We start from the raw sequence: 27,774 nt of genomic DNA on the forward strand, positions 1-27,774 counted from the left end.
GGCCCTTCTTGCCCTGGTAAGTTATTGGAGAAGCGGCAAATGGTGAGGTGACCTTAGGCCTGGGGGCCTGACTACTGCATCCTGAACTCATCTCGCTGACCTTTTCGGGGAAAGGCGCAGGCCTCGTCGTTGGTGGTCCTGGAGTGTTGGGGGCCCTTGGCCCTTCCTTCCTGTCCCCTGGCTTCTGATCTACCCTCTCTGCCCAAAGGTCTCCCACTGATCCTCTCTTGGGCACCACAGTGGTGCCAGCTGCATCCACAGGAGGGTTCTGTGATCCTCCTCACAGCTCTGTGAGGAGTTATCACCACACTCAGCGCCAGAGAGGCCTGGAGCACAAGGCAGGTCTGCAACCAGTCAGACCTGAGAGCTGTCTTCCTAACATACAGCTCAAGAAGCAAGGTACAAGGGGCCAGTGTACCCGAGTAAGAACGAGCAAAGCTGGCGCTAAAACCTTCTCTGGAACCCTGGCTTCTTGTCCCAAGTTAAAAAAATATCCACTATGGCGAGTTCCCTGGCCGTCCAGTGGTTACGACTCTGCGCTTCACTGCTGTGGGCCTGGGGTTCAATCCCTGGTCGGGGAACTAAGATCCCGCAAGCCACGGGAGGCGGCCAAAAACAAACAAACAAAATATCCAGTATCATATTTATCAAATAATGAAATGGTATAGAAAGACATTAAAATATTTATATTAAAATCCATGCTTATAGTCCTTGTAAAAAATTAGGAAAAATATAAAGAAAAAAATCACCCCAATTCTTCCACCGAGAAGGCCACTTGGAACTCTAATTTTCTGCCTTCAAATTACACGATTTCCACCTTTGCCTCCCTAGCTGCTCTAGATTCGGTTCCTGCCGCCGCCGGCTAAGAAGGAGCAGCGCAGCGGTCTGGGGAAAGTCACCCAACCGGACGTACCCGTTCGCGCCACTCGTCACCTCCCCGCCGCCGACAGGGACGCGCGGCTCCCGGGGACTGGGGGCGGGGTGGGTCCCAGGTGACCCGTAGGGAGCCGCGCTCGGCTCAGTACGCCCGGCCAGAGGGGCGGAGGCGGGGCCGGGGGCGGGAGGCACCTCCCACCAGGAAGTTGGCGGCGGCCGAGCCAGCCCCAAGAGGAGGCGCACGGCGGCCGCGCGACCCTGCGAGAGCTGGGCTCAGGCGCAGCGCGACCCCGCTGGCCGGGCGGGGCGCGCACGTGTATATACGAGTGCGGGGGCCCGTCAGCGGGCCGGACTACAAGTTCCAGGGTGCCCAGCGGCGCGCCTGGGTTTTCTGGCCGCGCGGCCCGCTGGTTCCTGAGCAGGTCGCCGCGGTTTGGCACGCGTCACCTGGTTCCCGAGTAAATAAGGGAGAGACTCCCCGAGCACCGTAAATAGAGTCCAAGTGGGCGGGGAGCCGCCCCGCGCCGCCCGCTCATGTCTCTGCGGAGCCGAGTGTCCGGCCGCCTGGCACAGCTGCGCGCGGCGGGGCAGCTGCTCGGCGCCCGGCGCCCCTGGCCCGGCCCCTCGGCGGGTGCCAAGCGGACCCGCAGCACTGCGTGCGGTCCCCCGGCGTCCCTGGGCGCGTACGACCCGCGCGGGCGGACCCCAGCGGGAGTTGGGGCTTGGGGGGCGGCGGCGGTGGGGCGGAGAGCCGGGGTGCGCACCTGGGCCCCCCTGGCCATGGCGGCGAAGGTGGACCTGAGCACCTCCACCGACTGGAAGGAGGCAAAATGTAAGTGTAAGCAGAAGGGGGGCGCGAGGGGCGAGGGCGGCCCTACGTGGGCCTTCTCCGGCTGGACAGCACCCCACCAGCAGCCTCGTCCACCCCAGAGAAGTGGGGAAGTTAAGGTCCTGTGCCCCGGTATGGACCCCCATTAACAGCCACGCCCCCTATGTGCCCAGCCCCATAAACTACTTCACCGCCCCGACCAGGTTCAGGTCCCCAGTGGGGGGCAGTGTGAGGAGGGTGGCCTCACGCCATTGAAATGTGTTGCTGGGCACCCCCAGGGAGCATCCAAGACCTAGTACCTTAATCTGTTGTGCACGAGGGAAACTGAGGCCCAGTGCCAGAGCCAATAGGCCAAGGTCACTTGGAGTTTGCTTCAGGATCTGACAGTAGGCTCTGAACTCCCCGGGTTTTGCATAGTGTGGTTTCTCAAGGGGTGGCATTTTAGGCAGAGTGGCAGGGAATGGGCTGAGGGGACAGCTCTGGGGCTGGCATCCCACCTGGTGGGATCAGATAGCCACAAGGAGTGGCTTCCCTGAGCGGGCCGGTTCCACCTCCCCCCACGCCTACGGTGGGGGGGGGCCTGCATCTCTAGGCACGTGGTTTGGTGCCCTTTTGCCCTTAACGTTGGCCTCTGGACACTTGTGAGCACTCTCTGCCTTATTCCTGGGGGACACAGGACAGAGGAGCTGCGGGGCAGGGCAGAGGTGGGGCGTTGTGCCTATGAGAACAGTGACCCCCCACCGCCCCCTCCGCCCTCCCCCCCCACCCCCCATACACAGGAGTCAAGCCATTTCCTCCCGCTCTGGGGCAGAGCATGAGTCCTGGTGGGCATGAATCCCAGGGCTGGACTCTGGGCCCGAAGAGCAGGGAAGGCAGGCAACCTGACCTGCAGAGCCCCAAATAGCCCCGGCTGCCTGTCCAGCTGCCCCTGCCCTTCAGGACCTGCTCCCTGGGCTCTTGCGACCGTTCGGGCTGGATCCCCGTTCAAAAGAACAGGGATAACAGCTCATTGGCTGGGCCCTTGTGGTGAAGTGGGTTCAGCCAATGGGGTTGGGAAGGCAGGCCTAGGGCTGGCTGTGGTTGGGGGCAAGGAGAAAGCATCCTCTTGGGATTGGAGGTAGAGTTCAAGATGACTTAACCACTGTCATGAATTGCATTGCCTTCACTGGCATCTTAAAGCACCAGCAGGAAGCACTTGACTTTGCTCCGGGAACACAAGGAGTGCTTGTCAGCCCTTCAGCCCTGGCCCCAGAACACCGTTCAGGGTGGGGAGTGGGGGGCAGGCCCCCTGGTACGGGGACTGTCCCCACAGGGAGCCCTGCTTTCCCTTCTCTGTCAGAGAACAGTAACCCAGGGTGGTGGGAAAGAGAGCTGGGGAGGCCAGGGGCCCAGGCACCTGTGCTGGAGCTGCCACTTTTTCTAGGACCCAGCTCTCCGCCCCTCCCATTCCTGGGTGCCACTGAAAACTTCTAGACCTCATGAAGCTGATGGGTCAGGAATTCCCAGGCTGCTCTCTGCTAGGAGCTGGGATTTCCATTCATTCAGTTCATGTTTATCGAGTGCCTTCTATGTAGCCAGCACTGTTGTGCTGGGGAGACAGGCAAGGACCCTGCCCTCATGGAGCTTAGGGGGAAGAAACAGTAGAGGATGTGATCAAGGCAATGAGACAATGCCAGGTAGAGGTCAGTGCTGCAAAGAAGCCGTGGCCGATGGGGCCGCCTGAGTGCCAGTGTCCAGTCAGGGGGCAGTGTGAGGAGGGTGGGCTTGCCCCAGGAACCCCAGCAGTAGGTGTGAAGCCGCCCGCCCCCCAGCAGCCGTTAGGTGGTAGTTTGTGGGGGTGAGACACAGAGACATCTCTGTGTCTTAGTTACCTATTGCTGCATAATAACAGATTACCCAGACACTTGGTGGCTTAAAACAGCAAACATTTATATTATCTCACAGTCTCTGAGGCTCAGGAAGCTGGGAGTAGCTTAGCTGGGTGGTCAGGCTCAGGGTTTCTCAGGAGGTTGGCGGGGACTTGGTTAGGGGTGGGGTGAGCCCTTCCCAGATGGCTCACTCCTGTGAGATGGCTGTTGCCCAAATGCCTCATCTGGCCCACATTCAAGGGGAGGGAAATTAGTTTCCACCTTTGTGAGGGAAGAGGATCAAAGAATTTGGGGCATATTTTTAAAACCGCCACACTAAGGGACTGCCTCAACTGGATTCTGCCTCTGATTGGGGTCCAAGCTTTGATCCTTCATTTATTTATTTATTTATTTATTTGGCCACGCTGCTCGGCTTGCAGGATCTCAGTTCTCCGACCAGGGATTGAACACGGGCCCCTAGCAGTGAAAGCGCCGAGTCCTAACCACTGGACGGCCAGGGAATTCCTACAATCAGTGTTCATTTACCTAAGTATACTGCTGTGTAACCACTACTTTGATCAATAGGTAGAACATTGCCATTGCCCCATGAGGTTCCTTTGAGCCCCTTTCCAATCAGTACCCCTTACTGCTAATCATTTTTCTATCTATTCATTTTGTTTCTTCTTGAACTTCATATCACCAGAGGCATACACCGTGTCTGGTTCTTTTTACTAATATCTCTGTGATTTGTCCACATTATTGGGTGTACCGACAGTTTGCTCTTTTTTATTGCTGTGTAATATTCCATGGTGTGGATGTACTACAGTTTGTGCACCCAGTCTCCTGTTGATGGGCATTTGGTTTCCAGTTTGGGACTGTTGGGAATAAAGCTGTTGTGAATATCCTTGTACATGTCTTTGATGGACATGTGCTCATCTTTCTGTTGGGGGTATACCTACATAGGCCTCTAAATGCTTGTCTATGCCTGAGATGATCCTCTCTCAAAGACTGGCACATAGTAACCAAACTCACAAGAGACTGATGTATAGTTCAGAGGGTTGAAGTGCAGTTCACACTGGGGAAATGTAATAGCTCTGGGTCTGGAAACTCATGTGAATATGGGCAGGGCCTCCTCTCCCTGTGGAAAAGCCATGTGGGAGCCAATTCATAGTCTTAAGTTTGCTCACCAGCAGGTGTTCTCAACTAGGGAGCTGGTTGAATGATTTTGGAAGCTGATCCCACTGCCCTGGGCAGGCTGGGCAAGCTTCCCTGCCAGGGGTGTGCCTACCCACTGAGGATGCCCTTCCCTGGGCGGTTGCTCAGTGTTCCAGTACAAATGCAGTGCTGAGTGCCTGCTCTGGGCCCCAGGTGCAGATGCCTCAGTCCATGGCCCAGCGAGTCCTCTGGACAGATAGCCAAATTCTGCCTGGGTTCTTTTTCCTGGGTTCAAGCTGACTGCCCACTTCTGTGGACCTGTTCTTTCTGTGGACCTATTCTTTCTCTAGGTAAGTAAATACCATCAGGCTGATCTTCCTGGCTAGGAGACATTCAGTCTTTTTGAGAGACCTCTGCAGTATTTGATTTCACTGGCCAGGGGTTAATTTCTATAATTTAATTCCCTCAGTTCTGGAGTGTCTCATTACCACCCACCCCCGCCAGGTTGTGCCTTTTCATCAGAAGATTGTGGAAACAGTCCTACTGTAAGGCAGTTGGGTGTGAGGGGACTTAAGTTCAGGCACTGGGGTATTTGGGGGCTTTGCCACCACAGGAAGGGCCTGGCCTCCAGGAGAAGGGCACAGATCCTCCTTCTGACCTGCGGTAGGGGCAGAGCTGTGTGCTGAAAAAGAGAACAGGCATTGGTGTCATCAGACGTGGCCAGCCCTGGCACCACTGCTTCCATGCTCCCTGAGCCTCAGTTTCCTCATCTGTAAGATGGCACCAACAGCACCCGATTTGTAGGTTGTGCTGGGATCACATTAGAAACCATTTTGTACACAGTGGCCAAAGGGTCCCCAGTGCCCCCTCCCTTGTCACCCCCCAATGCCCCCCATCCCTTGTCGCCCCTCGGGTCTGTCTCCTCTCTCTGCCCTGTTCTGGCCATGGGGACACTGGGCTTATATAAACTTGTCTTCCCCATGGTCTCAAATGCTAGAACCCTGACCCTCAGGTCCTGAGCCCTGTTTCCTCTCCCTGGTGGTTCAGGATACGGCTCATGTGTTCCAGCCTGTTTGCATGGGGCAGGGCAAAGACAGATTTCAACCCCTGTGGGATTTCATGCAGAGCGGATGATTTATCTGATTCGACTGCCGAACCAGAAAATGTCCCAGGCACACCTGGGAATTGGGTGGGCTTCTCCCACTTGTCTTCTGGGAAGCAGCCTTGGCACGTCCAGGTGCGGCCAGAAGCGAGGGGGTCTGGGAGAGCAGAAAAGCTCCAACGTGCCTCCTGCCGTCTCCCCTTTGCTCGTGCCAGAGGCTTTAACGAGCCCGTGCTCTTGGGGGACGGTGAGAAGTGATTAATGCCCCCACGGCCATGTTCCCAGAGCTCAGCTGTTATCAGCCCTGCCCACCCACCCTTCTTCAGAAGAGGAGCCTCCCTCCGTGCCAGCCTGCCCTCACCTTTCCGAACACCGTCTTGTGAAGTGCCATAAAGACACTTCTTTAAACACATCATTGAATTCCCGTTCGCCCGGTGCACTTTATGGTTCTGACACAGCCTGCTTCCTCCAGCTCGGCTTTCGTGCCCGGGAGCCACTGAAAGCTTCATCTGGGGTCAGACCTCTCCATCAAAATTTACTGCAAACATCCTTTTACAGCACCTGTCTCACTGAGCTGTGAAATACTCTCGCCTCTCCAAAAAGGAAAGAAAATTAAAACGTATGTTGTACATCTTTTATAAGAAAAATAAAACGCACTTGTGCTTTAAGTCGGCACCTGTCCTTCTGGCAGAGGGAGGTAGCGTGTGTTATAAATGCGTGGGGCATATGCCCACCGTAAGGGTCCTGCTTCTCCTCCTCCCAGAGCGAGTGAGGAGGGCCTGGGGCGGCCCCGCTGATGATGAAGCTGAGGCTGTGAAGAGAGCCCTCCGGTCCTCAGCTGGCTTCTCCTTCCCATAAATCAGAGAGCAGTGCAGCCTGTAGCTCCTTGGGGTCAGTCAGGCTGCAGCCTTGTTCTGGAGATGAGTGAGGACACGGCACCCCACACACTGGCCTCGAGAGGTGTGCGCTTGGGGACCACAGGCCGGAAGGGCAGGCCGACAGGTGTCCCCAAGGTTGGCACCTCGTCAACCGGTAGCTGAGCTGGAAGCTCTGACGGTCTTTCTTTGCCGTCTCCGGGAAGCAGAGTCGTGTTTTGGTCTTTGCTGGAGAGAGAGGACTGCGCGGGCTGTGGGTCACTCAGAGCAGACTTCGGGTACTGGGGAGGACAGTGCAGAACAGAGCCCTGGGCTGCGTCCCGCCCTGGCTTCCTTTTGCTTGCCTGTGGCCAGGGCGATTGCTCTACTGATTTTGTAAAGCAAGGTGGTGGCATCTGCCAGGTGGTGTCTGCTCGGGGACCTGAGCCATCTCTGGGCATCCCAGATTAGTTCCGTGGGGTGCCTGGGGCCTGCCCCAGCCAGAGGGACTCCGGTCTTGGGAGTCCTATGGGGTTGGTCTGGGCTCTGGCTGACCAGCCCCTCCAGTGTCACAGTATGGGCCTGCACTCTGGCCACAGGTCCAGCCAGCTCTGAGTACCGGCACTTGGACATGCCAAGGCCTTGGAGGGGGCCTTTGGTCACAGTTGTGCAAGATGATAAATATGGGGACCCAAATAACTTAAAAAGCTCCTGCGCCTGCTTTGCCCCAAGTTGGAAAAATAATGTTTCCCCTCCCAAATTTTGTCTTGTTTTCGTTTGCTCTCTTTGGGCCTTCTTATTTCACACACAGGAAAGAGTGAGTATATCTGATGTGTATATTGCACTCGACAGCTTCCTCTATGTTTTCGCAGCCAATCTTCTTGTTCACAGCAAGCTTGGGTGCCACGGAAGGCTGGCCTTGTCCTTATTCTAGAGATGAGAAAACTGAGGCTGAGAGGGTGAGCACCTTGCCCATGAACATGATGGTGGGAGGTCATGAGCCCAAACCTGGGGGGACCAAGGAGCAAGAGCGGAATCAAAACCCCAGCAGCGGCCGGGCCATGGGCCAGCAAACGCCTCAGACAAGCCGGGGGAGGCTGCCAGAGCCTTGCTTTTGCTCTCCCATCCAGCTGTTCTAGATTTCTCTCCATTTCTCCACCCGAATGCTCTCTCCGACCTCAGGGCTTTTGCACGCGTTGTTCCCTCCTCCTGGAAGACCCTGTTCTGTTAGCAAACTTGCCCGCAACCTTCAGGTCTCAGCTCCTTGGTTCATTGAGTCATCCCACAGATGCCCAGGGACACTCACACATGCTTTATGCTGTGCCAGGTGCTGGGACTCCAACATAAACATGACATATCCCCATATGGCCAAGGTCAAGCAAAGCACAGATGGTAGGGGAGGCAGCTGCTCTGGGAGGGGGAGGGCAGTGAGGAGGGAACTGTAAAGGAAGACCAGGCAGGAGGCACAGCAGGTACAAGGGCCCTGAGGCGGGAAACAGCTTGGCTGTTGGGGGAACTGAAAGGCTGAGGGGCTGTGGGCAGGGTGAATTGCAGTGGGGAGGGTAGCACGGGAGGAGGTTGGGAAAGAGGCAGGCTCTCCAAGCCCTGGCAAGGACTTAGAGTTTGAACTGAGCTTCACACAGAGAGACAGCTTCCATCTGACTTCTGTCCCGAATATCTCTGGGCTGCTGTGTTAGGAACAGACCACAGGGTGGACACAGGGAGTCAGCTGGCCGGGGGGTGGGGAGGCGCTTCCACAGGGGTCTAGGGAGCAGTCAAATGACGGAGGCTTAGCCCTGGTGGGAGTAGCAGAAGGCATGGTGTCTGTGGTGTTGGGGGGATAAATCTAACAGCCTGCAGATGGATGGAAGAGGGAAGAAGAGAAAGGAAAGACCCTTGGTTTGGGGCCCCAGCAAAGTCTGGGGCCGTTCACTGAGAAGGAGGAAGGATAGAGAGGTCAGAAGTTCAGCTCTGCACACAGAGGATTTGGGGATGAGAGCAGGCTGTGGGCCTTGGGGAGCAGATGCTCGGAAGAGGTGAGGGGCTGGAGGTGCAGCCTTGGGATCATGAGCGTTTTCGAATGATGTGAAAACCCAGGGAGAGGGTGTAGATTAAGGAAAAGGGGAGGCAGCAAGGAGGCTGAGAAGGGGGGCCGGTGAGCAGCCTGGGATCGGAAGTTGGGGGTCCTGAGAAGAAAGAAGGGGTTGGGGGTGCTGAGCGTACAGGGGAAGCCAGGAAGGGCCACTGCATAAGGACAGGTGGCCAGTGTGGTGCCTCTGACCTTGGCCTTGATGGAGAGGTGGGGTCGGGGGGAGGAGGAAGTGGAGACAGCGCGTGTAGACAGTGGAGTGAGTCAGAGAAACTTGGCCACAGCTACAGCGTGTGGAATGCGTGGTTGAGGGAGGGTTTTGTTTTAAAAGCCGGGGTACACCAGAAGGTGTCTGAGGGCAGGCAGGACAGTCCAGTGGAGGGGGAGCCGCAGGAGTGAGCCCTTGGGGAGGTGAGCTGGGCGGCCTCGGCTGGGAGGAAGGACCTTCGTGCCCAGTGACCTGAGGGAGGGAGAACGAGATATGGGCAGGTGTGGGGGGTGCTCCCGCCCTGGTGGGAGGGGGAGGCAGCCTCCACTGGATGGATGGCCGGGAGGACAAACAGAGGAGCCTTGGGAGAGGGAGAAGGGGGAGGGGGCACCCACTTCCAAAGGAGCAGCTGGAGTGGCCACCTGGGGAAGATGAAGAATTTAGAGGGAGCCTCTGCTTGGTTGGTAGGAGTTTCTTGAGCGATTTGCAGCTCCTGGGACAGACCAGAGAAACTGGGGGTACCTCTTCCAGGAAGCTGTCCCAGACCTCACCTCGCCTCCCAGGTGTGGTGCATGGTGGGCGCTCAGTAAATATCTGTTAACTGACTGATCTGTATTCAGACTGCCAGGGGGAGGCAGAGTCTGGATGGAGCCGAGCCTGTTCTTTGCTTGGTGGTACCGTCTGCCGGCAGCTGAGTGCTTTGTTTTGTGCCCAACTAAGCCTGTTCTGCTTCTTATTTAACGCGAGGGAGCTTTCTGTGCCCCCATTTTACAGAAGAAGACAAGCAAGGCTTGGAGAAGCGCTTCAGTTCCTTCAAATACCAGCACCATCCCCCCACCGCCACCCCCCCCAACACACAAAGAAAGGAGCATTTAAAGTAGGAGCTCTTGGCCTGTTTCTCAGATCATGGGGAGGGCAGACCCTTGAGAAGGAGGCTGGGAAATGGGTTGTGAGCATCCAGGGACTCTAGTGACAGAGGGGACTGTCCACGCTGGGTACCATCCACGCTGGATACCCTTGCCTCTTAGAAAGAATGAGAATGGCACTGCTGTGGGGGGATTCTTAATCTCTACCTGGTGGAAGCATTTTTAATCTGATTTGGGTGCCCCTGGGACGAGGTGCCCCTGTCTCCCCTCAGCATCGTTCTCCCCCTGTGCTTGCCGCCTGCCCCACACCCTGGATTGCACCCACCCAGAACCTCGAACGTGCTGTTCCGGATGGTGGAACACCCTTCCCTACTCTGGCTACCTCTCAGTCCTCTTCCCAGTCTCTGCTAAGCCCCCCTGGACTGGGGATCCGGCTACCTCCTCTCCCAGTCCCCGAGCGTCCCTTCCATAGCACTTGGAATTTGGATTGCTTGCTTGATTGGGTAAAGCCTGGTCAGCCTCTGTCTCCCCTGATGCATTATAAATTCACGAGGGCCAGGACCACGTCTGCATTGCTGGGGGTTGGATCCCCAGCACCACGTGTAGGACCTGCGTGTGATGGGTGTTTAGGGAAGGGGGAGGGAAGTGGCTGCCGGAGAGTGTGGTTCTATCTTGAGCTGGAGTTGGTGTAAGCAGATTCAAGGTGTAACGAGCTTTTTGTAATAATTCCCTACAGTGTTGAGCTGGACTGTGAACGGGGCCCTTTCCAGGCTCCTCGGGCATCTTGAGGAGCAGAGGCTTGGATGGACTGACTTTGGCAGGGCAAAGGCATATGTGGGGGACCCACCTGTCTCTTGAGTATCTGTCCGTCTCTGCCTTTCCACAGAAGGCTCCAGCAGGCGGACCCTACCTCTCCCCCTACCCCCTCTAATTGCCCTCCTACCTCTGCACATTTTCTGATGCTTTTTGGGTTCCCTGACTGTGGTCTTTCCTCTTTGTTGTCTCCCCCTCCCCTGGTGGTCACTGGGGGCTGCTCCATCTGGGGAGTGTGTGGTGGAGGAGGACAAGGCTGGGCTGAGAGCCAGGCTGCCCTGGTGGTCTCAGGCCAGCAGGGGGAGCCCGCGAGCCGCGAGCCTGGACTGCTGCTCTGGAGGGAGGCTTCCCTGCCTGGGGCCACCCAAAGGGAAGACCAGGCCCAGCAGGGGAACCAGCCTGGGTGGACCCAGAATCTGTGAGTGGATGGGGGGCCTGGCTTCCCACTCACTAGCTGTATGACCACGGGTGGCTTCCTGACCTTCCTGAGCCTGTTTCTTTATCTGTAAAATGGGGACAATTCCAGCCACTCCCTTGATTCATGCCTCACCCCAGCGGGCATCTCTCCGCGGGGAGCCCTCTGCCAATGCAGGGGGTTTGTCACAAATGGGCACCAGACCCGCTTGGTCCTGTGGCTCTTTGAGGAGCATGGGTGTCCTGGTTCCCTGTGTCCTGCTGCCTACAAATAACGACGATGATGATGTAACTGATCGATGATGTAACTGATTCAGTGCTGCCGACCTGCCTGGCCTTAGCATGTATGAGTAAGCTTGAAATTAGTCTACAAGGGCTGTCTTGAAGATATTTGGGACCCAGAGGTGTGGACGCAACTGGAAAGTGGCAGAGTTGAATTCTGAACTCAGGTCTGTGGTGCCTGCAAGACACCCTCCACCTCCACGGGCCTCAATTTCCCCTCCTAACAAAGAGGGCACAGCAAGATCTTCTAGGGGACCCTCCTTCCGTGCCCCTCCCCGTGTGCTTGCGGGAAGGATGGGCAGGCAGGGCTTCTTTGGATGAGGCGAGCATCCCCGTGAGGACAGGAGACCCGTGGGCGGTGGGGAGGCCCCCCGGACTGCTCCTCTCCCTGCCCGCCTGACTCTCGTGCCCACCTCCCCCCCCGCCCGCCCCTGCAGCGTTTCTGAAGGGCCTGAGTGACAAGCAGCGGGAGGAGCATTACTTCTGCAGGGACTTCGTCCGGCTGAAGAAGATCCCGACATGGAAGGAGGCGGCGAAAGGTAGGCCCTGCGCTGGGCGGCCCAGCTGTCTGGGTGGTGTGTGGCCCTTTCAGGCCCATATCTTGGGAGAATCATAAAGACAAGGCCAAGAAGGAGAATGGTGGCAGCATTTATGAGCGCTTGCTATGTGCGGGGCCCTTTGCAGTGTCACCTCATTTAATTATTAACACAGCCTGAGGCAGGTTCGGTTTTTATCCCCATTATACCGTTGGGAAACTGAGCCTTAGACCTGCAATCCCATGGCCACTGGAGCTGGGATTTGCTGCTTGGTGTAGCGGCCTGCAGTGCGGCGTCCTGGTGAGCACGTAGGCCCTGTGAATTTCAGGCCTGGTAACCGGGAACCCAGGCCAAGTTACTTAACCCTCCTAGGCCTCAGTTACCTAGTGTGTAAAATGGGGATGGATGGCATTGATATTCTAGCTGTGTGCAACGTTGTGAAGATTCAAGGAGATGAGTGTGTGCTGCACACAGTAGGTGCTTAGTCAGTGTGGGCTGTCATTACCGTGTCATCGGTCCTCGCATGGCACATTGCCTCTGGAGGTGGAGGGCAGTTGATGGCGGCTTGCCTGACTGGTGGCCACTGGTGGGTCACTCTGCAGTGGGGACCTCTCTGTGACCCCACCCCCGGCCTCTGCTTGTTCCAGGGGTGACCGTGAAGGTGGAGGAGCCCAAGTACAAGAAGGACAAGCAGCTCAACGAGAAGATCTCCCTGTTCCGAGGTGATATCACCAAGCTGGAGGTGGACGCCATCGTCAATGCCGGTGAGTGAGGGCTTCTGGCCAGCCTGAGCCAGAGACCTGGGTGGCCACCTTGTCACTGTGCCAGGCACGCGTGGATGCCACCTGGCTCCAGTGAGGCTCGGGTGGCTGGGTGAGGGTGGCCTGCTGGCGCCACGGGAGCCCAGCGTGTCGGCAGCGTGGACTCCTCTGCCCTTAAAACCCTGACCTGCTGTGTCAGGGGCGCCTTGGCTGAGCTGCCTTGAAGCTCTGAGACCCGTTAGCGGCTGGTAAGGGAGAGAGCTCTGCTGGAATTGCGCCGTACTGCCCTGCCAGGAAGGCGGTGGCCAGATGGGGTGGTCCGACCTTGGGGGCTGCAGATGCCCCTGACCACTGCTTTCCTTCCTCCGCCTCCTGCCCTCCCAGCTCCCCTTCTAACTGGGGTGGGCGAGGGAGCATGTTGGGAAGCATGTCAGAAGAAGGGTGGGGGCAGAGGCCCCTGCACCCCTGTCAGCTTCCTGCAACGGCTCTTGCTGTCTGGGCAGTTTATTGTGATGAGTTGAGGAGTCTGCTGTGTCTCTCCCCTCTTGGCAGAGGGAGGAAGGTGGCGGCTCTCCTCCCAGGCGATGGTTGTCTGGCTGAGGTCAGGAGTGGTGTGTCAAGGGGTGGTCAAGCCCAGCAGGTGCTCAGGTGGTTCACAGGACAAGGGCGAGTGGGGGCCGAGTCCCCCACTGTGGTTGCCAAGTGTCACAGGACGGAGCCTCCTCCTTGGAGGAAGGTTCGTAGGCCTGGGCAGACCCCCTTGTCTTGGGTTCCGACTCACAGGGAAACTCCACTGTGCTAGCCCCTGCCCACCTGTGCAGTCTCAGGTGCTCCCAGGAGCGTCTCAAATCTCCTTCATCGCACCCTTGGGCTTGCAGCCATTGGCTGACCCCAGTGCTGGCCAGGGCATGGAGTGGCCAAGTGACTCTGGGTCTTGGTGGTGCCCATGCTGGTCTTGCTAAGCGACTGGGCTTGAGAGACCAGGGGAGAGGTGGCCGCTCATCCGCTCTGGGCCCGCTTGTCTGTGATCTGGGTTGCATTTCCGGCAGTGGCATTGCTCTGCATGTCTCCCCACTGATGTTCGCAGAACTGTGTGGTCACAGGGGTGTTCCCTCCCCCCTCATTGCCTATTTCAGCACACAGGTGACCAGTCACAGGTAAGGCAGGAGTTCTGGCTCAGAGCAGGGGGTGGTGGGGTCCCCTTTGGATTTCTGCTGGTGCTTCCTCTGATGTGTTTCTCTTGGGCCACTAGGATGGTGGGTAGCAGCGAGGTCCCCATCTGGGGAGACACGGGGCTAAGACAAGTCAAGTCACAGTGGCCCAGGAGAGAAGGGTATTCTTGCTGCCTGGACCCCAGAGGGATGGCCTGGGGTGGAAGGACCAAGCCTTGGGGCCCCGGCTGAGGGGACATTGCCACAGGCCTGCGAGGCTGCCCTGCCTAGTGCCCTTGGCCCTGTCAGTCACTGGCAAGGGTGTGGGAGGCGCCCCACTGGTACTTTTTTTTTTTTTAAATAAATTTATTTATTTTATTTATTTATTTTTGGCTGTGTTGGGTCTTCGTTGCTGCGCGCGGGCTTCCTCTAGTTGTGGCGAGTGGGGGCTACTCTTGGTTGCAATGAGCGTGCTTCTCATTGCAGTGGCTTCTCTTGTTGCGGAGCACGGGCTCTAGGCATGAGGGCTTCAGTAGTTGTGGCGCACGGGCTTAGTTGCTCCGTGGCATGTGGGATCCTCCCGGACCAGGGCTCGAACCTGTGTGCCCTGCATTGGCAGGTGGATTCTTAACCACTGCGCCACTAGGGAAGTCCCCCCGCTGGTACTTTTCTTCCTGAGCTGCAAAGTGGCCAGAGGGAAAAGTGGGGCATCTTATCACCTCCTTCCCAGCCAGGTTGATGGTTGGCGGCCAGGAGGGGGGTGTGGGGACCGAGGCAGGGTGTGGGCAGAATGCAGATGGAGTGGTGTGGGGGCTCTGGAGCCTGCGCGCAGGGCTGCAGGCATGATTAATGGCTCTTCCTAAGTGCCCTTGTGCCCGGCCAGACTCTGAGTGCAGCAGTCCTGTCAGCCTCTCATGCTCTCAGGGAAGCCCTTCGGTCCTGGCTTCATTTGATTCGCCAGGGCTGGGCGTGGCAGTGTTTGCTGTGTCTTTCTGGGGACTCCCCTTCTCCATGTACCTGCCTGGGCTTGCATGATGGGAATGGTGGGAAACCCACCCATTGGATAGTTGGGGATATTAGGGTCTGATGCCCATAAACAGTGATGCTCACGCAGCACCTGGCATGAACAGAGCCCTCGGCACCTACCGCTGCTGTCGGTGCTAGAATTGATGCCAGCAGAGTCACTGGACGTCAACCCTGGCCCAGGGATGCCAAAGGATCCTGGTACCTCCTACAAATGCGCAGCTATGCCTCCCCCTGCCTGCCTCAGTTTACTAAATACCTCCTGGTGTGTCTTCCCGGGATCTCCTTTGTTTCTAGAGAGTCTCATAGCAGGGAGGACCCAGAACCTGCCTGGAACCCAAAAAAACGGCTGAGGCGGGCCCTGGATGCAGAGCTCCCACACAGAGCCTGCATCCCCTGCGGACCCTCCCTGCAGGTTTTCCCAGCCCGGTGTTTGGGTGGCATTGGCACTAATCAGACCTCGGGGGTCTTTGGTGGTTTTGGTACCCTTCAGCATCCTCCCTGGGCCCTCCCAACCATGGCCTGGGGCCGCCGCCCACCAGGGGGCAGCAGAGATCGCGGTTCCTGCGCGCAGCAGAGCCCGTAAATCAGCCTGTTTATTAGCGGAATAAAAGTCGCGGCAACGCGGGGCTTTTCAGGGCTGCATAAATCTGGTCTGTGCCTCGTGAAACCCACATGTGCTTAATTCATATGTAAAGTTTCAAGCAGGAAGAGAATACGTGTCCATTAAATTCTATTTGACTTGATTATAATCATTAGCCCTGAATAATTGCTTCTCAGCGCCGACCGGGGAGCCACCACAATGAGGAAAAGGAGCGAGCAATTATCTCGGGGTGGGAATTTTTTAATTTTTATTTTTGAAGTCAGGGGCAGTGTTGGTCCCGCCAGGGTCTGTGGCCCATGGGGAGTCGTGTGGGTCGGACAGGGCTGGGGGCTTGAGGTCCACTGTGGAGCTTCTGGATTTTCTCAGGACGGGGTGGGGGGCGGGGAGTCTCTCTTTGTCCCTGAGGCCAGATGGGGAAGGGTAGGGAAGATGCCATCGCTGCCTGGGCCTTGCTCCAGCTGCAGGGACCATGGAGGGGGAGGCCTGCAGGGGGCTGGGAAGGGCCTGTGCGAGAAAGGGATCAGCACCCCAGAACCCCTCCATCCTGAAGAGCTGTGGCTCGGGGGTGTCTCCAGCCACGCAGGCGCTCTTCCCATCCCTAGGGAGGACCCCGGGGGTCCTTGGAGAGGGCAGGGGCCGGGTGTCCTCCCTTCCTGCCCCCTTCACTTCTCCCCTCCCCGCAGAGTGACTCTACCCACAGCCTCGCTCAGGACTTTGGAAAATCAGACTCAGTTTCCCAACTGTTCCCCTGACATTTGAAGTCCAGGGCTGGTTTTTACCCCACTCTGTTGATATTTGATATGTGATTGGGGTGTATGTGCTATTATGTGCCTGTAATAGTGGATATGTGTGTGATTTGTTGTGTGTATAATATGATGTATGTTATATGGTATGTGGAGGGGGGCTGGAACGGAGTAGAAGGATGTTTTCCTGGCCAGTGGCAGGGCATGAGGTCACAGGGGACAGGACCAAATCCCCTCAAACCCCCAGGGGCAGTGCAGGCCTCCCCGGGCCATCCTTGGTCTTGCCCCAGTGGCTGCCAGCCGAGGCCACTTGCTTGGGCAGAGTCTGCAGAGTCTCAGGCTCCTGCCATCTGTGCTGGCCACGGCTCCTGCCCACGGGGGCACACTGCATCCATCTTAATTAAATTGGGCTGCCACGCTGGTGAGATAAGCCAGGAAGCCCCTGCAGCCCCCATTCTGGAGCAGGAGATTCTTTGGGGCAGCGCCTGCCTCTCCAGCTTGGCCCCACGTCTCCCAGGCTGTGTCTAGGGAGAGCCAGGCCTAGCATCTCCTCCAGAGAAACCTTGGGTCTGGGGAGGTGCCTCAGCTTCTGGAGTGTTTATGTCTTCTCTTTGCCACGGAATGGTGGGGACTATGGGGAGAGGCAGCATGACCTTGACAGGGTCCCTTCCATGCCCTTGAGTTTGCCAGCTTACCAAGCCTGTGCGTGTGGGCCCGTAGTTCCTGACAGACAGCTGAATCCCAGGCAGGAAATGTCCTGGCACAAAGAAGGACCCCCATTCTTGGCCAGTCCAGGGTCCGGCTGCCGGCTTTGGCCTTCAGGGCATAACGGGACAGAGCAGGGATGAATGTGATGCTTTGTGCAAAGACAGAAGGAATATTAAACTGCAAAGCTGTCCCAGGCCACTGAGTCAAGGCCATGGGCATGCTGTGGCCTCCGGTCAGGCATCTCCAAACCTCTATTTCCCCATCTGAAAAATGGAGCATCGTTGGCCCCACCCCAGGGTTGGCACATAGTAAGGCCCCTGTAAATTAGTATTGGAAAGTCAGCATGAGAGAAACTAAGTAGAATATAATGTGACAAAGCACTGGAAGTGAGGTCTGAACAGAGTGCCACGCGTTGCCTCAGGGACCAATTAATTCTGCAAGGAGGGCGCGGGAGGCGAGGAGGGTCAGGGGAGCCTTTGAGGGGACCCGGCATGCGGACCGGGCCGTGCAGAACAGGTGGGAAGCCATGTTTCACAGCGACAAGCTGGCCTCACTGGGAGTTTCTCTAAGTTGCTTATTTATTTAAAATAAGGCATGACGTGGTGCTCTGTTCCCTTAAGTCTTGGGGCTTTGAGTTGTGAAAATCTGCCAGCTGCTTCTATCACCCTCGTCTCCGCAAGCCAGCCAAAGCCCTTGCTTCATCCCTTCTGCTGCCAGGAGCCTGGCCCCCTGGCTGTCCCTGGGCCACCGCTTGGAGTCAGTGATTTAGAGACCGCCTGGATGGACTAGCAAGCAGGGGGGCCGAGGGGCGCCGACTGCCTTGTGGGAAGTGATCTGACGCTGAACTGCCTCCGTAAATCGCTTTACCTGTCACTTCAGATTTAAAGGTGTTTACTGAGGCCGGGCCTCCACAGCTACCTTCAGCAGCAGCCTCTTCGCAGTGGGCAAGGAGGGTGGGCGGGAACCCGTGAGCCACGGAAGACTCCCTGGGCCCTGGCCCCTGGGGAGCACAGGCGAGACCGGCCACTCCCTCCATGCCGACCACTTGGCATCCCTGCAAAGCAGGCAGGACTCTGATCCCCATTTTCAGTGATCAAACTGAGGCTCAAGAAGGAGATAACATGCCCCAGCTCGGCAGGTGACTGAGTCAGAATTCAAACTCATGTGTAGCCTTTCATTCATTCGATCAGCAGGCGTACATGGCAGGCCTGCTGTGCACCAGGCATTGAGGTAGGTCCTGGGCTATGGAAGACTCAATCTCAACTCCTAAATGCAGAGTGAAAAATATGAATGGAAGGGACAGCAAAGTGCATGAGGGATGGGAAGCACACCTGCAAGGGTGGGAGGCAATCTGGAGGGCTGCTTGGAGGAGGCAGTACTTGAGCTGAGAAGTAGGAATCTGAGTTAGAAGTTGGACAAGGACATTTTAAGGGGAGAGAGGGAGAGCACTGGCAGGGAGGGTGAGGCAGGTGGGACTCAGGGGAAGCTCTGGGGGGCTTGGAATGAGCCGTGGTGGGTCCTGAGCTGAGGGTCTCCCTCTAGGTCTAGGCTGTATCCACACCCCATGCTACCTCTCCTAGCCTCCTGGTGTTATTATATCAGCCCCACGGTGTCAATGGGAAACTGAGGTTCAGAGACTTGAAGCAACTTACCTAAGGCCACACAGCTGAGCAGTAGTGGCACAGGTAGGGAAGGTTTGCCAGACTAAAGAGCCTCCAGGAAATCCCCACCCCCACGTTTTTTGTGGGTAGCTGGGAACACCTTCTCTTTGTTCCCTTTTCTTTTCTGGTTTAAAATTTTGGGTCTTTAGAGTGGGTCTGCTGTCATCTGTCCTCACTACAGGGAAACAGAGAAGCGGGATGGGGACTGGGTGGTCAGTGCAGAAAAGATGGGTCCGGGTTCATTGGCCCCATGAGGCCTTGTGGTGGGCTCCTGCTCCCGTGGCTGCTTGGTCGTCCTGTGCCCCAGTCCCTGCCCTGAGCACCCCACCAAGCCCTGCTTCTGGGTGGGGATAGTGTGTTACTGTGTGTTCCCTCTGGGCCAGGGGCTGCCCCCACACTGGACTTATCACCTCACTTCTGAGGCAGGCAATAATATTCCCCCAGTTTACAGATGAGGAGACTGAGGAACATATGGGACCACAGTGTTGGGTAAAAGGCCGAGCCAGGAATCAAACCCTCATCTTTCAAACCTGGGTTTGAGAGGGATGCCGTCACGTTTGTTTTTTCAGAAGTTCCCTCTGGGTCCAGTCTAGGGGTCGGGGGATGAGTGGATTGGGAGGCCAACAGAGAGGCCTGGGGTACAGGTAGCTCCCTCCCCACATTAGAAAGCCTGGGACACCAAAGACTGTGCCAAGGCCTGATTTCCACCACTGCAGGAGGAGGGAGACTCATTTCCACAAGGTCAAGAAGCGGTTACATAAATTCATAAATGATGGATCCCTCCTGAATTATTGAGATTCCCTCAAGGGCTCGCAGGGCCTGGGCCAGTGAGCCGAGCTCTGGCCGATGGGCAGGACTCGAGGATCCTGGAAGGTCCTTCTGCCCCAAGGTCTTCTCCCAAGTTTCCCTTTATTAGCCAGATTGTTCCTGTCCTTCCAGAGGGAACGTGACAGTGGGCAATGGACCTTGGACCCAATGATCTTTTGTCCTGAGACTCAGTAAATGTTTGTTGAATGAATGAGTGATCAGATGTCCTTGAGAGTTGGTCAGACAGCAGGAGGGACTGGATGAACCAGTGATCCCCTCTGGGCCCCCTCCTTGTGCCCCAGCCCAGACCCCACGTGGCCCCTCTTGGTTGGTCATAGAAGCCAGGGCTGGAAGGGGCTAAAGCATCACGCAGGAGAGGACAGTGGCAGACTGCTGCTTGTGTGGGCTGCTTGTGAGGTTCCTGGCTCAGTGTGAGGCTCAATGACCCAGTGCCTGCCGCCAAGGCATTTATTTACAGTCTCGTAGGGAAGACAGGGGAGCATCTGAAGCCCAGAGAGGGACGGTGACCTGCTCAGGGTCACATAGCAGGGAAGTGGCAAAGCAGGCCTTCCTAACTCCCGGCACTGCCCTTTCTCCTGGGCCTTTTTCTCCCCATCACAACACACAAATGGTCAGGAAACGCAGGTAGGGCTCCGCTGCCCGCCACCCCCTGCTGAGGGGCCCTGAGCCCTTTCTGTCCGGCTCATCTCGTCCTTGAGGCTGCCAGCCTTCAGCACCCGCACCAGTGTGCCGGCCTGTGTCCCTGACGTGCTCTCCACCCCAAGCACTGAGCTGAGGAGCCTGGAGCTTGTGGGAATGTGTGTGTTTTGAAATTAATGGGGACCATTAAATTGGCCAAGCATGAAAAGGGCTGGATCTGCAGCCCTTGGATCACTCTCCAGTGCTTTGGCAAAGGGCTGCCCAGCCAGCTTCGGGCCTCCCCAGGAGGCTGTGTCTTGCCCGCCGTTTAATGCATGGGTACCCTGTGTCCCTAGGAGGTGAAGGGGGTCCAGCGCAGCATGTGAAAGCCATGGATTCCCCCCAGCAAATGAGGTCCCCTTCCCTCCCTCTCAACACAAAGCTCTGTGCAGACAGTGCTGTTTGTGGGGGTGTTGAGATGAATCTGCTCTCTCCAGACCCCTAGGGTGGGCTTACACACACACCAGAGCCTGGCTCTGGGGACTCCTGGGTGGGACCTGTCCTGGTCCCAACTTGGGGTGGCCTCTAAGACATAACATGACCTAAAAGAGTGTGAAAGTATCCAGCCCCTGCTTCCTCACCTACCAATCTCCAGACAGCCCCACCCGCTCTGGAGTCTCCATTACAGGACATTGAAATTGGGAGTTGGAGTCCTGGGTATGAGTCCCAGCTCCACAGTGCACCAGCTGTGTGGCCTCAGGCAAGCCCCTTCACCTTTCTGAGCCTCGGTTTCCTCGTCTGTAAAACGGGGATAAAAGTGCATTAGGGGGCTTCCCTGGTGGTGCAGTGGTTAAGAATCTGCCTGCCAATGCAGGGGACACAGGTTTGATCCCTGGTCCGGGAAGATCCCACATGCCGCGGAGCAACTAAGCCCGTGCGCCACAACTACTGAGCCTGCACTCTGGAGCCCGTGAGCCACAACTACTGAGCCCACACACCGCAACTACTGAAGCCCGCACACCTAGAGCCCGTGCTCTGCAACAAGAGAAGCCACCGCAATGAAGAGTAGCCCCTTTTCGCCACAACTAGAGAGAGACTGCGCGCAGCAACGAAGACCCAGTGCAGCCAAAAAAAAAAAGTGTGCATTAGGACCCATGTCCTGGGTCATTGTGAGTTTGTTTGTTTTTTAAATATTTATTTATTTATTTTGGCTGAGCCAGGCCTTAAGTGCAGCACGCAGGATCTTCGTTGCTACATGTGGGAGATTTAGCTGCGGCATGCGGGCTCTAGTTCCCTGACCAGGGATGGAACCCGGGCCCCCTGCATTGGGAGTATAGAGTCTTATTAATCACTGGACCACCGGGAAGTCCCTCATCGTGAGTTTGAAAGGAGACGATTCGCTCAGCACGGCGACGTCTGGGATAGAGGAAACCCAAGAAATGCCAGCTCTGGGCCTCCTGCTGTTGCTGCTTCCCTGGGAGGGCAGCTCAGACCCGTGGAACCAGGACTGCTGTGCACCAGCCCTCAGTAGGGCTGGGTCAGGTGTTGTCGAGGGCACCGCCTTCCTGTCCTCCCTGTTGTGAGCTGAGCACTTGCTGGGCCCAGGGGAGGCCCTTCCTGACCCCTAGTCTTTTGGATTTGGGGTCTCTTGACCATGAGCATGCAGGGCAGGAGGGCTAGCCCCCCTCCCCTCTGTGGCAGGGCTGTCAGTGTCTGCTCTGCCTTCTGTCTGGAAAGGTGTGTGTGTCACATGGGAACAGCCCAAGACAGGGGATGTTCCCTCTCCCCAGGGGGCCAGGAGGTGGGTGTTGACTGAAGCTCTCCTTCAGAGCTTGGCTGCCTCGCCTCAGCCTGAGCTGGCAGACCTGAAGCCACCTGTAGCCTCCAGCCCTCCCTTCCTCTCCCCTCCTCGGGGTCTTCTTGCATTTCAGAAGCTCACCTTTGGGGCTCATTTATTTATTTTGCAAATTATTTCTACTCATGTTTCCTCAGGCCCTGCTGGCAGCCGTGTTTCATGTGGATGCAGTGACTGCATCACGGGTTCCCTTTCCCTGCAATCTTTTTTTTTTTTTGGCCATGCTGAGCAGCTTGTGGGATCTTGGTTCCCCATCCAGGGATCGAACCCACGCCCTTGTCAGTGAACGTGAGGAGTCCTAACCACTGGACTACCAGGGAATCTCCCCCCTGTAATCTTGACTGATGACTTATGGCAGGGGTGCAGCTGTCCTGGGGGGTCCTGGAGCCAGGCCTGGGATGGAAGCCCCCCATGGGTGTGGCACGGGCTGGCCTCAGAGCCAGCTCACAAAATATTGATAGATTGATTGGGGTAAAATCCGGTTCCACTAGCTGCTTCTCTGGGCCTCAGTTTCCACACGTGCACCTTATGGGAGGATTAAGAGGAAAAAATGAGTTAGTGCCTGTAATGCCTTGCTCACTGGAGGGGCTCAGTAAATGATAAGTACTGTTCGTATTAGTGAAGTATCTCACTGCACCACCCACTAGACCGGAGCCCCTAGAGGGCAGGGTCCACTGACCCCTGGTCTCCATCCCTAGACAGGGCTGGCACATGGCCGGTGCCCATCCGTGGCGGGGGCCGTCCAAGAATGTCTGCACAGCAGTTCCCCAGGAGGGACACAAAAGGACAGGAACTAACAACTCATCTCTGCCAAGGACTGCTGGGTGAAATCAGGCTGCCCGGTGGGCACAGTGGCGGGAACTCCTGCTGCCTGTACATCGGGCAGGGGAGGGACCACAAATATTTATGTCCTTGTGGGAGTGTCAGGAGCCAGTGAGGACTTGGGAACCAGGAGCTTGGGCTGCAGCCTCCAGGGAGGACAGGTACTGGGTGTGGACCCGGGTTTGACAGTGAGCCCGGATGGCCCTGAGAGGGTGGCAGCGGGGGGTGGACATAGCTGGCTGGCATCACCTGCTTTGGTTCATTAAAACCCCATCAGCCGAACCCCACACCCAGTGGCAACAAGTGGTCCTGTACAGCGGTACCCACCCTCCTCCTTCCCCTCGCTGCTGTCTCCCCCTCTTCGGACATTGTAATTGCCATAAAAATAGGAGCTTAGCTGCGGTGGCTGCATAGCATGTGGGAAGAGAGAGGCCCGGCTGTCAGCCATCCCCCTACCAGCAGGGCTCGAGTCTGTTTTATTATTGCCGCCTGGCTGTATTTCACGTAGGTTTAAACATCATCAAACGCCACATCCCTTTTGAAAAGCAAGAGCTACCTTGCTGAGGATGTTGAGGAGAAACAGGAACATTAAAATCTACGAAACAAATGGCCCAGAATTGACATTTGTGATGGGAGCCTTACAGCTCTGTCAAAGGAGCTAAGGCCTGCTTGGCAGCTGGCGGGGAACTTTCTGGTGAGGCTCACGGGTCATGCGAAGGTGGGGCAGGTTGTGGCTGAAGCTTTGGGGTTTGGCAGGGAGGGGACCAGAGTGTTGGTGATGGAATTCTGTGGGTCACCTGACCACCTCTTGGCCTCCCCGGCCTTGACCTTGACTCAGCCTCATCTCCCTCCTAACAAGGCAGATGGGAGCCCCCTCTGGTGCGTAGAATAGGGTGCTGGGCTCTGGGGCTCAGGGGGTGGGAGTGGGGGCATGTTAGGGGCCAGGGCTGCTGTGGCCACTTAGGAGCTCTGTGACCTTGACCAGGATACACTTCCCCTCTGAGCCTCGGTTTTCTCGTCTGTAAACCTGGGAGAGTGCTGCCCCCTCTGAAGGTGGTTTGGAGGACGGAGATGCATGCAAATGCCTGGCAAGTCACTGGAACTCAATAAATGGTGACTGTTATCACTGAGCAAGTGGGCATTTGAGCTGGAATTGATTTTTTAAAAATGTTTAACCTACCTGTTTCCATTGAAAAACAGATATAATAAAACCGGGGAAGGATTAAAACAGGAATAAAAAGAAACAAGTGACAAGGAGGACGCTGACCTGGGCATCCAATAAGAATATGCCCTGTGCTCTTGGCCACACCTGGAACCCTTGGACCTGGATGCTCTCTGCACATGCTTTCTGACCTGCTGGCCTCTTGCCTGGTTCCTGGGTCTGCTCAGCCCTACCTCCTGCCTTGGGATGCTGATGTCTGGTCTACTGAGGGACCATGCCCTTGTATTTTATGCTCTTGGCGGCTGCTTGGGCAGCTTGGCTCCTGGCACTTACCTTGACCCCGCCCAGAAGACACCTCAAAGCTAGGCTATTGTAACACGTCTATTGCAACTGAATATGACAAGTGGCCTTGAGCTTCCTGGCAGCCATAGCAAAAAGGGAAACAAGATTTTAGGTTCTGTACTCTACACTTGGAAATCCATTTATATTTCAGCTTACTGCCTCTTTCTCTTTCTTTCTACTCTGTGCCTTTTCCCTCCATTGTCTCCCTCTGTCACCCTTACCAGCTCTTCTTTATTACCCCTACAGATGCTTCATCCCTTGCTCCAGAGTGCCATCTCTAAGTGCTTTGCTCCGGATGTGGGAGGCCCCTCTGCCCTCTCTTTTGTTGCTGTCCATTCCCTTGTCAGCGGCCTGGCCTCTGGGCCTCTTGCCTTGTGCAGGCCCACTGGGTCCGCCACTGTGATTTCTCTCAGATGAGCCAGTGACTAATAAGGGTTGCCCCCGGGGTGGGGGGCGGCAAAATCTCTCCCTTCTTAATATCGGAGTTTAAAAATGTGTCACCATCAATTTGAAGAAAAGACTTGTTCCTGCTGAGAAAAGCGGCCTGGAGATTCGTCTCGCCTTAGGAATCACACAGGCAGCTGCATAAATTCCAGAGTCACAGAGGCTTTCCATGCAAATGCCGCCTCTCAGCGCCACAGCCAGCCTGGAGAGGCCCTCGGAACCCACCCCAAGCTCCCATGGGCTGGCACCCCACCTCCCCACCTCTCGTGCTCCCATAGAGACTCTGGGGGCCCCTTTGTGGGGGGCGTCCTTGGTTAGAAGATACTCACTTCTCTCCACCTCTTTGTGGTTAAGCCGGAGGCTGAGCTTGCAGCTAATTCCATGTCGCGATGTGCTTTGATCCTGGTGGAGAAGGAGGAGGAAGGAGTGACTTCTGAGAGGGGGTCCTCACAGTCCCCAGGGGGGGGGGTCCCTCCCTTACCCTTGTCTGTGGATCTGTTGGCTGCACAATGGATTTGCCCTGAGGGTGGGATTTTTAGGGCCTGGATGCCCTGTCCTCTGACCCTGTTTCATCCTTGTCTGGAAGGGACTGTTGGGGTCATTTTGACTATCCCCCTGTCTCCAGACAGGCCCCCTCCCCTCTGCCTGGCAGGCCTGCCCCTGGCACTTTGCCCTCAGACCTGGCCCAGCCTCCTGCCCCACATACCCAGACCTTGGTCCCCTCCTCTTCCAGCAGTTCTCTGAGCCCAGGATAATCATCATAACAATGACCTGGGAGCTGGCTTTCAGTGTTCCCGCTTTTCAGGTTAGGAAGCAGTGGTGCTGGGATATTAAGTGACTTGTCTCCAGACAGTCTGGAAGCTTGAACCAGATCCTGGGTACTTTCCCCTATGTCACATCACCTTTGAATGAATGAGTGAGTGAATGAATGAATGAATGAGGGGCAGTGGGCTCATGGCAACCACTCATAGTTCTAGGTGTCTGGTGAGTGGGCATGGTGTCAGCCCAGGATGGGGGTATTTGGAGAGCTTGGGGAAGGTCAGGGAACCCCCCCTTCTGTCATGCAGAGGTCATTGTGGCCACCTTTGTGGCGGCGTTGTTTGTCCTCCCGGGAGGCTCACCCAAGCATGGCGCAGAGCAGGGGGGTGACCTTGGCCGGCACCAGGTGGCCTGCAATCTGCAGTCTGACTCTTCTGCCAGGAGCTTAGTGGCGGGTGGGAGAGGGGTGGTCACAGGGTGCCAGTGAGCCCTCCCTGGTTTTGGGGAGCCAGTGAGCTGGGCTCAGGGTAGTCGGAAGAGATAAGCGGGAAGTTTGCAGCCTCCCTGGCTGCCGTGGCCCTGTCAGAACACGTGCTGAGCGGTCATTTACCACCTGGTGCAGGAAGTTCTGTGGGCTGGTCCCTGCGTCTGCCACCCCAGCTTCTGAAAGGGCCCCATGAGGACTCTCGACAGCTATTACTCCGAGAAAGGAGGGTTGTTTTTTTGTTCTTGGCTCCCTAAATGTTATTGCCTTTACAAGCTTTGGAAATCAGTTTTATGGCCTGCACTCTTTGTCTGCTAAAATGTGGAAAGCACTGGAGGGGAATGAACCACAGGTTTGCTTCTAGCCCTGAAAGGTCAGATGGCTGAGGGTGAAGGGGCAGGGCTCACATGTGTCCTCCATGCCTGGGTCACTATCATAGCTGGAAGGGGGACTGTCATAGCTGGAAAGGGGGGCAGGGATGGTGCGCACCAGAGGGGGCCCTGGAATTCTGTTGGGAGGGTCAGCCTGAGGCTTTGGGACTTGCCTCTTTTGTCGGCTGGGTCCTGCTGAACTGGGCTGGGATGGTCATCCCTTCTTCCTGGATGCCCAGCTATACCAGCTGGCTCCCCTCAGGTGCCATCCGGGGCACCCTGCCAGCTACTGGCAGTGTAGACTTCTCAGTGCAGTAAAAAATAAGCCTGGGTTTTGCCAGCTGAGATGCAGGCCTGGCAGGGGCTCCCACCTGCAGAAGGTGCTTCATCTTTGAGCAGAGTTGGCCCCCTGGGAGCTGGGCAGGGTGTAGAGATGCAGTGGGAGCATTCAGAGGCCCATGCAAATCCTCCCCCCTTTCCTGGGCCTGAGGACCCTCAAGGGAGGCCCTGAAGGTCTGCCCCAGGCAAAGGCTGCTTCTCTACTTCTCTCTTGATATGCAAAGTACTCCTACAAATCAGTAAGAAAAGTGGGCAAAAGATATGGACAGGCAATTCCCGGTCGGAGAAAAACAAATGGCCAGTAAACAAGTGAAAAGACGCAGAACTTCGCCAGCAATCAGAAAAAGCCTAATCAAAATAAGAGACATCATTCCCATGGCTGGAGAAGAGGCAAAGGCTGGAAATATTGATATGCACAGGCGTGGTGCTGGAAACAGGCCTTTGCTGGGCTCACCATTGCATTGCAGATCACACCAACCTGCACACAGTAGGTGCTTGGAAATACTTGCTTTATCCCAGAAAACACAAAGAACTCCTCCTTGCTCACAGGGAGTCTCCGCAGGGCCACTGCTGCCTTTGTGGCCCCTGGTTTGCCACACCCTCCTCTGGGGGTGCTCCTGGGGGGTTTGGCCTCATTCCCACCCTCAGTTCCCTGGCCCCAGGGATCCACACGCTTCCTTGGCTGTGGTCTTTCTGGGCCTGGCCTCTTGTGGGGTGGATGCCATTTCCTTCTGCTGGACAGTGCCTCTGGGTTTCAGCTGTCTCTGCAACCTCATGGCTGGTGCCTGGGCTGCACTGCACAACGGGAGTGGGGGGTGGTATTCATAGAGGCCACAATGGAAATGGGGGCCCCCAGAGTTGGGCAGCCCTGGTTGATATCATGGCCTCTTGCAGCACCCCAGGGAATCCTCGATTTAGGGAAGGTCTTGCCCTAATAGTGACCTTGGCTCCCCAGGCATCGTGACTGGCTCACCCTCATCATCCAGCCCCAGAACCTCTCCTGCTGTTTCTGGTTCCCTCTCCTACCCTCTCCCATTCCAGCCCAACTAAATGATTTTGGGTCTCATAACTGCATGTTCTCTCTCACCTCCTGGCCTTCGCTTGGGCTCTCCCCGCTGCCTGGAGCACCTTCTCCTCCCATTTCCACTTGGCTGACTCTGGTCAGGCGCCAGGCCCCGGCTTAGATGTCATTTCCTCCAGGCACCTGCCCTGACCTGGGTTAGGCATC

The 27,774-nt window shown here is 56.6% G+C and overlaps 1 protein-coding gene across 2 annotated transcripts in view; it reads left to right on the forward strand.

The window, feature by feature from the left end:
• Positions 1-1,410: 1,410 nt before the first annotated feature.
• The window catches only part of MACROD1 (mono-ADP ribosylhydrolase 1), a gene marked incomplete at its 5' end in the record, with an annotated part of 151,349 nt that continues 124,985 nt past the window's right edge, over positions 1,411-27,774 (forward strand). For both annotated transcript variants that reach the window (XM_079707311.1, XM_079707312.1), the window contains 3 exons: positions 1,411-1,708; positions 11,773-11,874; positions 12,519-12,635. In XM_079707311.1, coding sequence (XP_079563437.1) covers positions 1,411-1,708; positions 11,773-11,874; positions 12,519-12,635 — 517 coding nt within the window. The remainder of the gene's footprint in view (positions 1,709-11,772; positions 11,875-12,518; positions 12,636-27,774) is intronic.

This window comes from Hyperoodon ampullatus, assembly GCF_949752795.1.
Source record: "Hyperoodon ampullatus genome assembly, chromosome: 7".
In the NCBI taxonomy this organism is placed as follows: Eukaryota; Metazoa; Chordata; class Mammalia; order Artiodactyla; family Ziphiidae; genus Hyperoodon; species Hyperoodon ampullatus.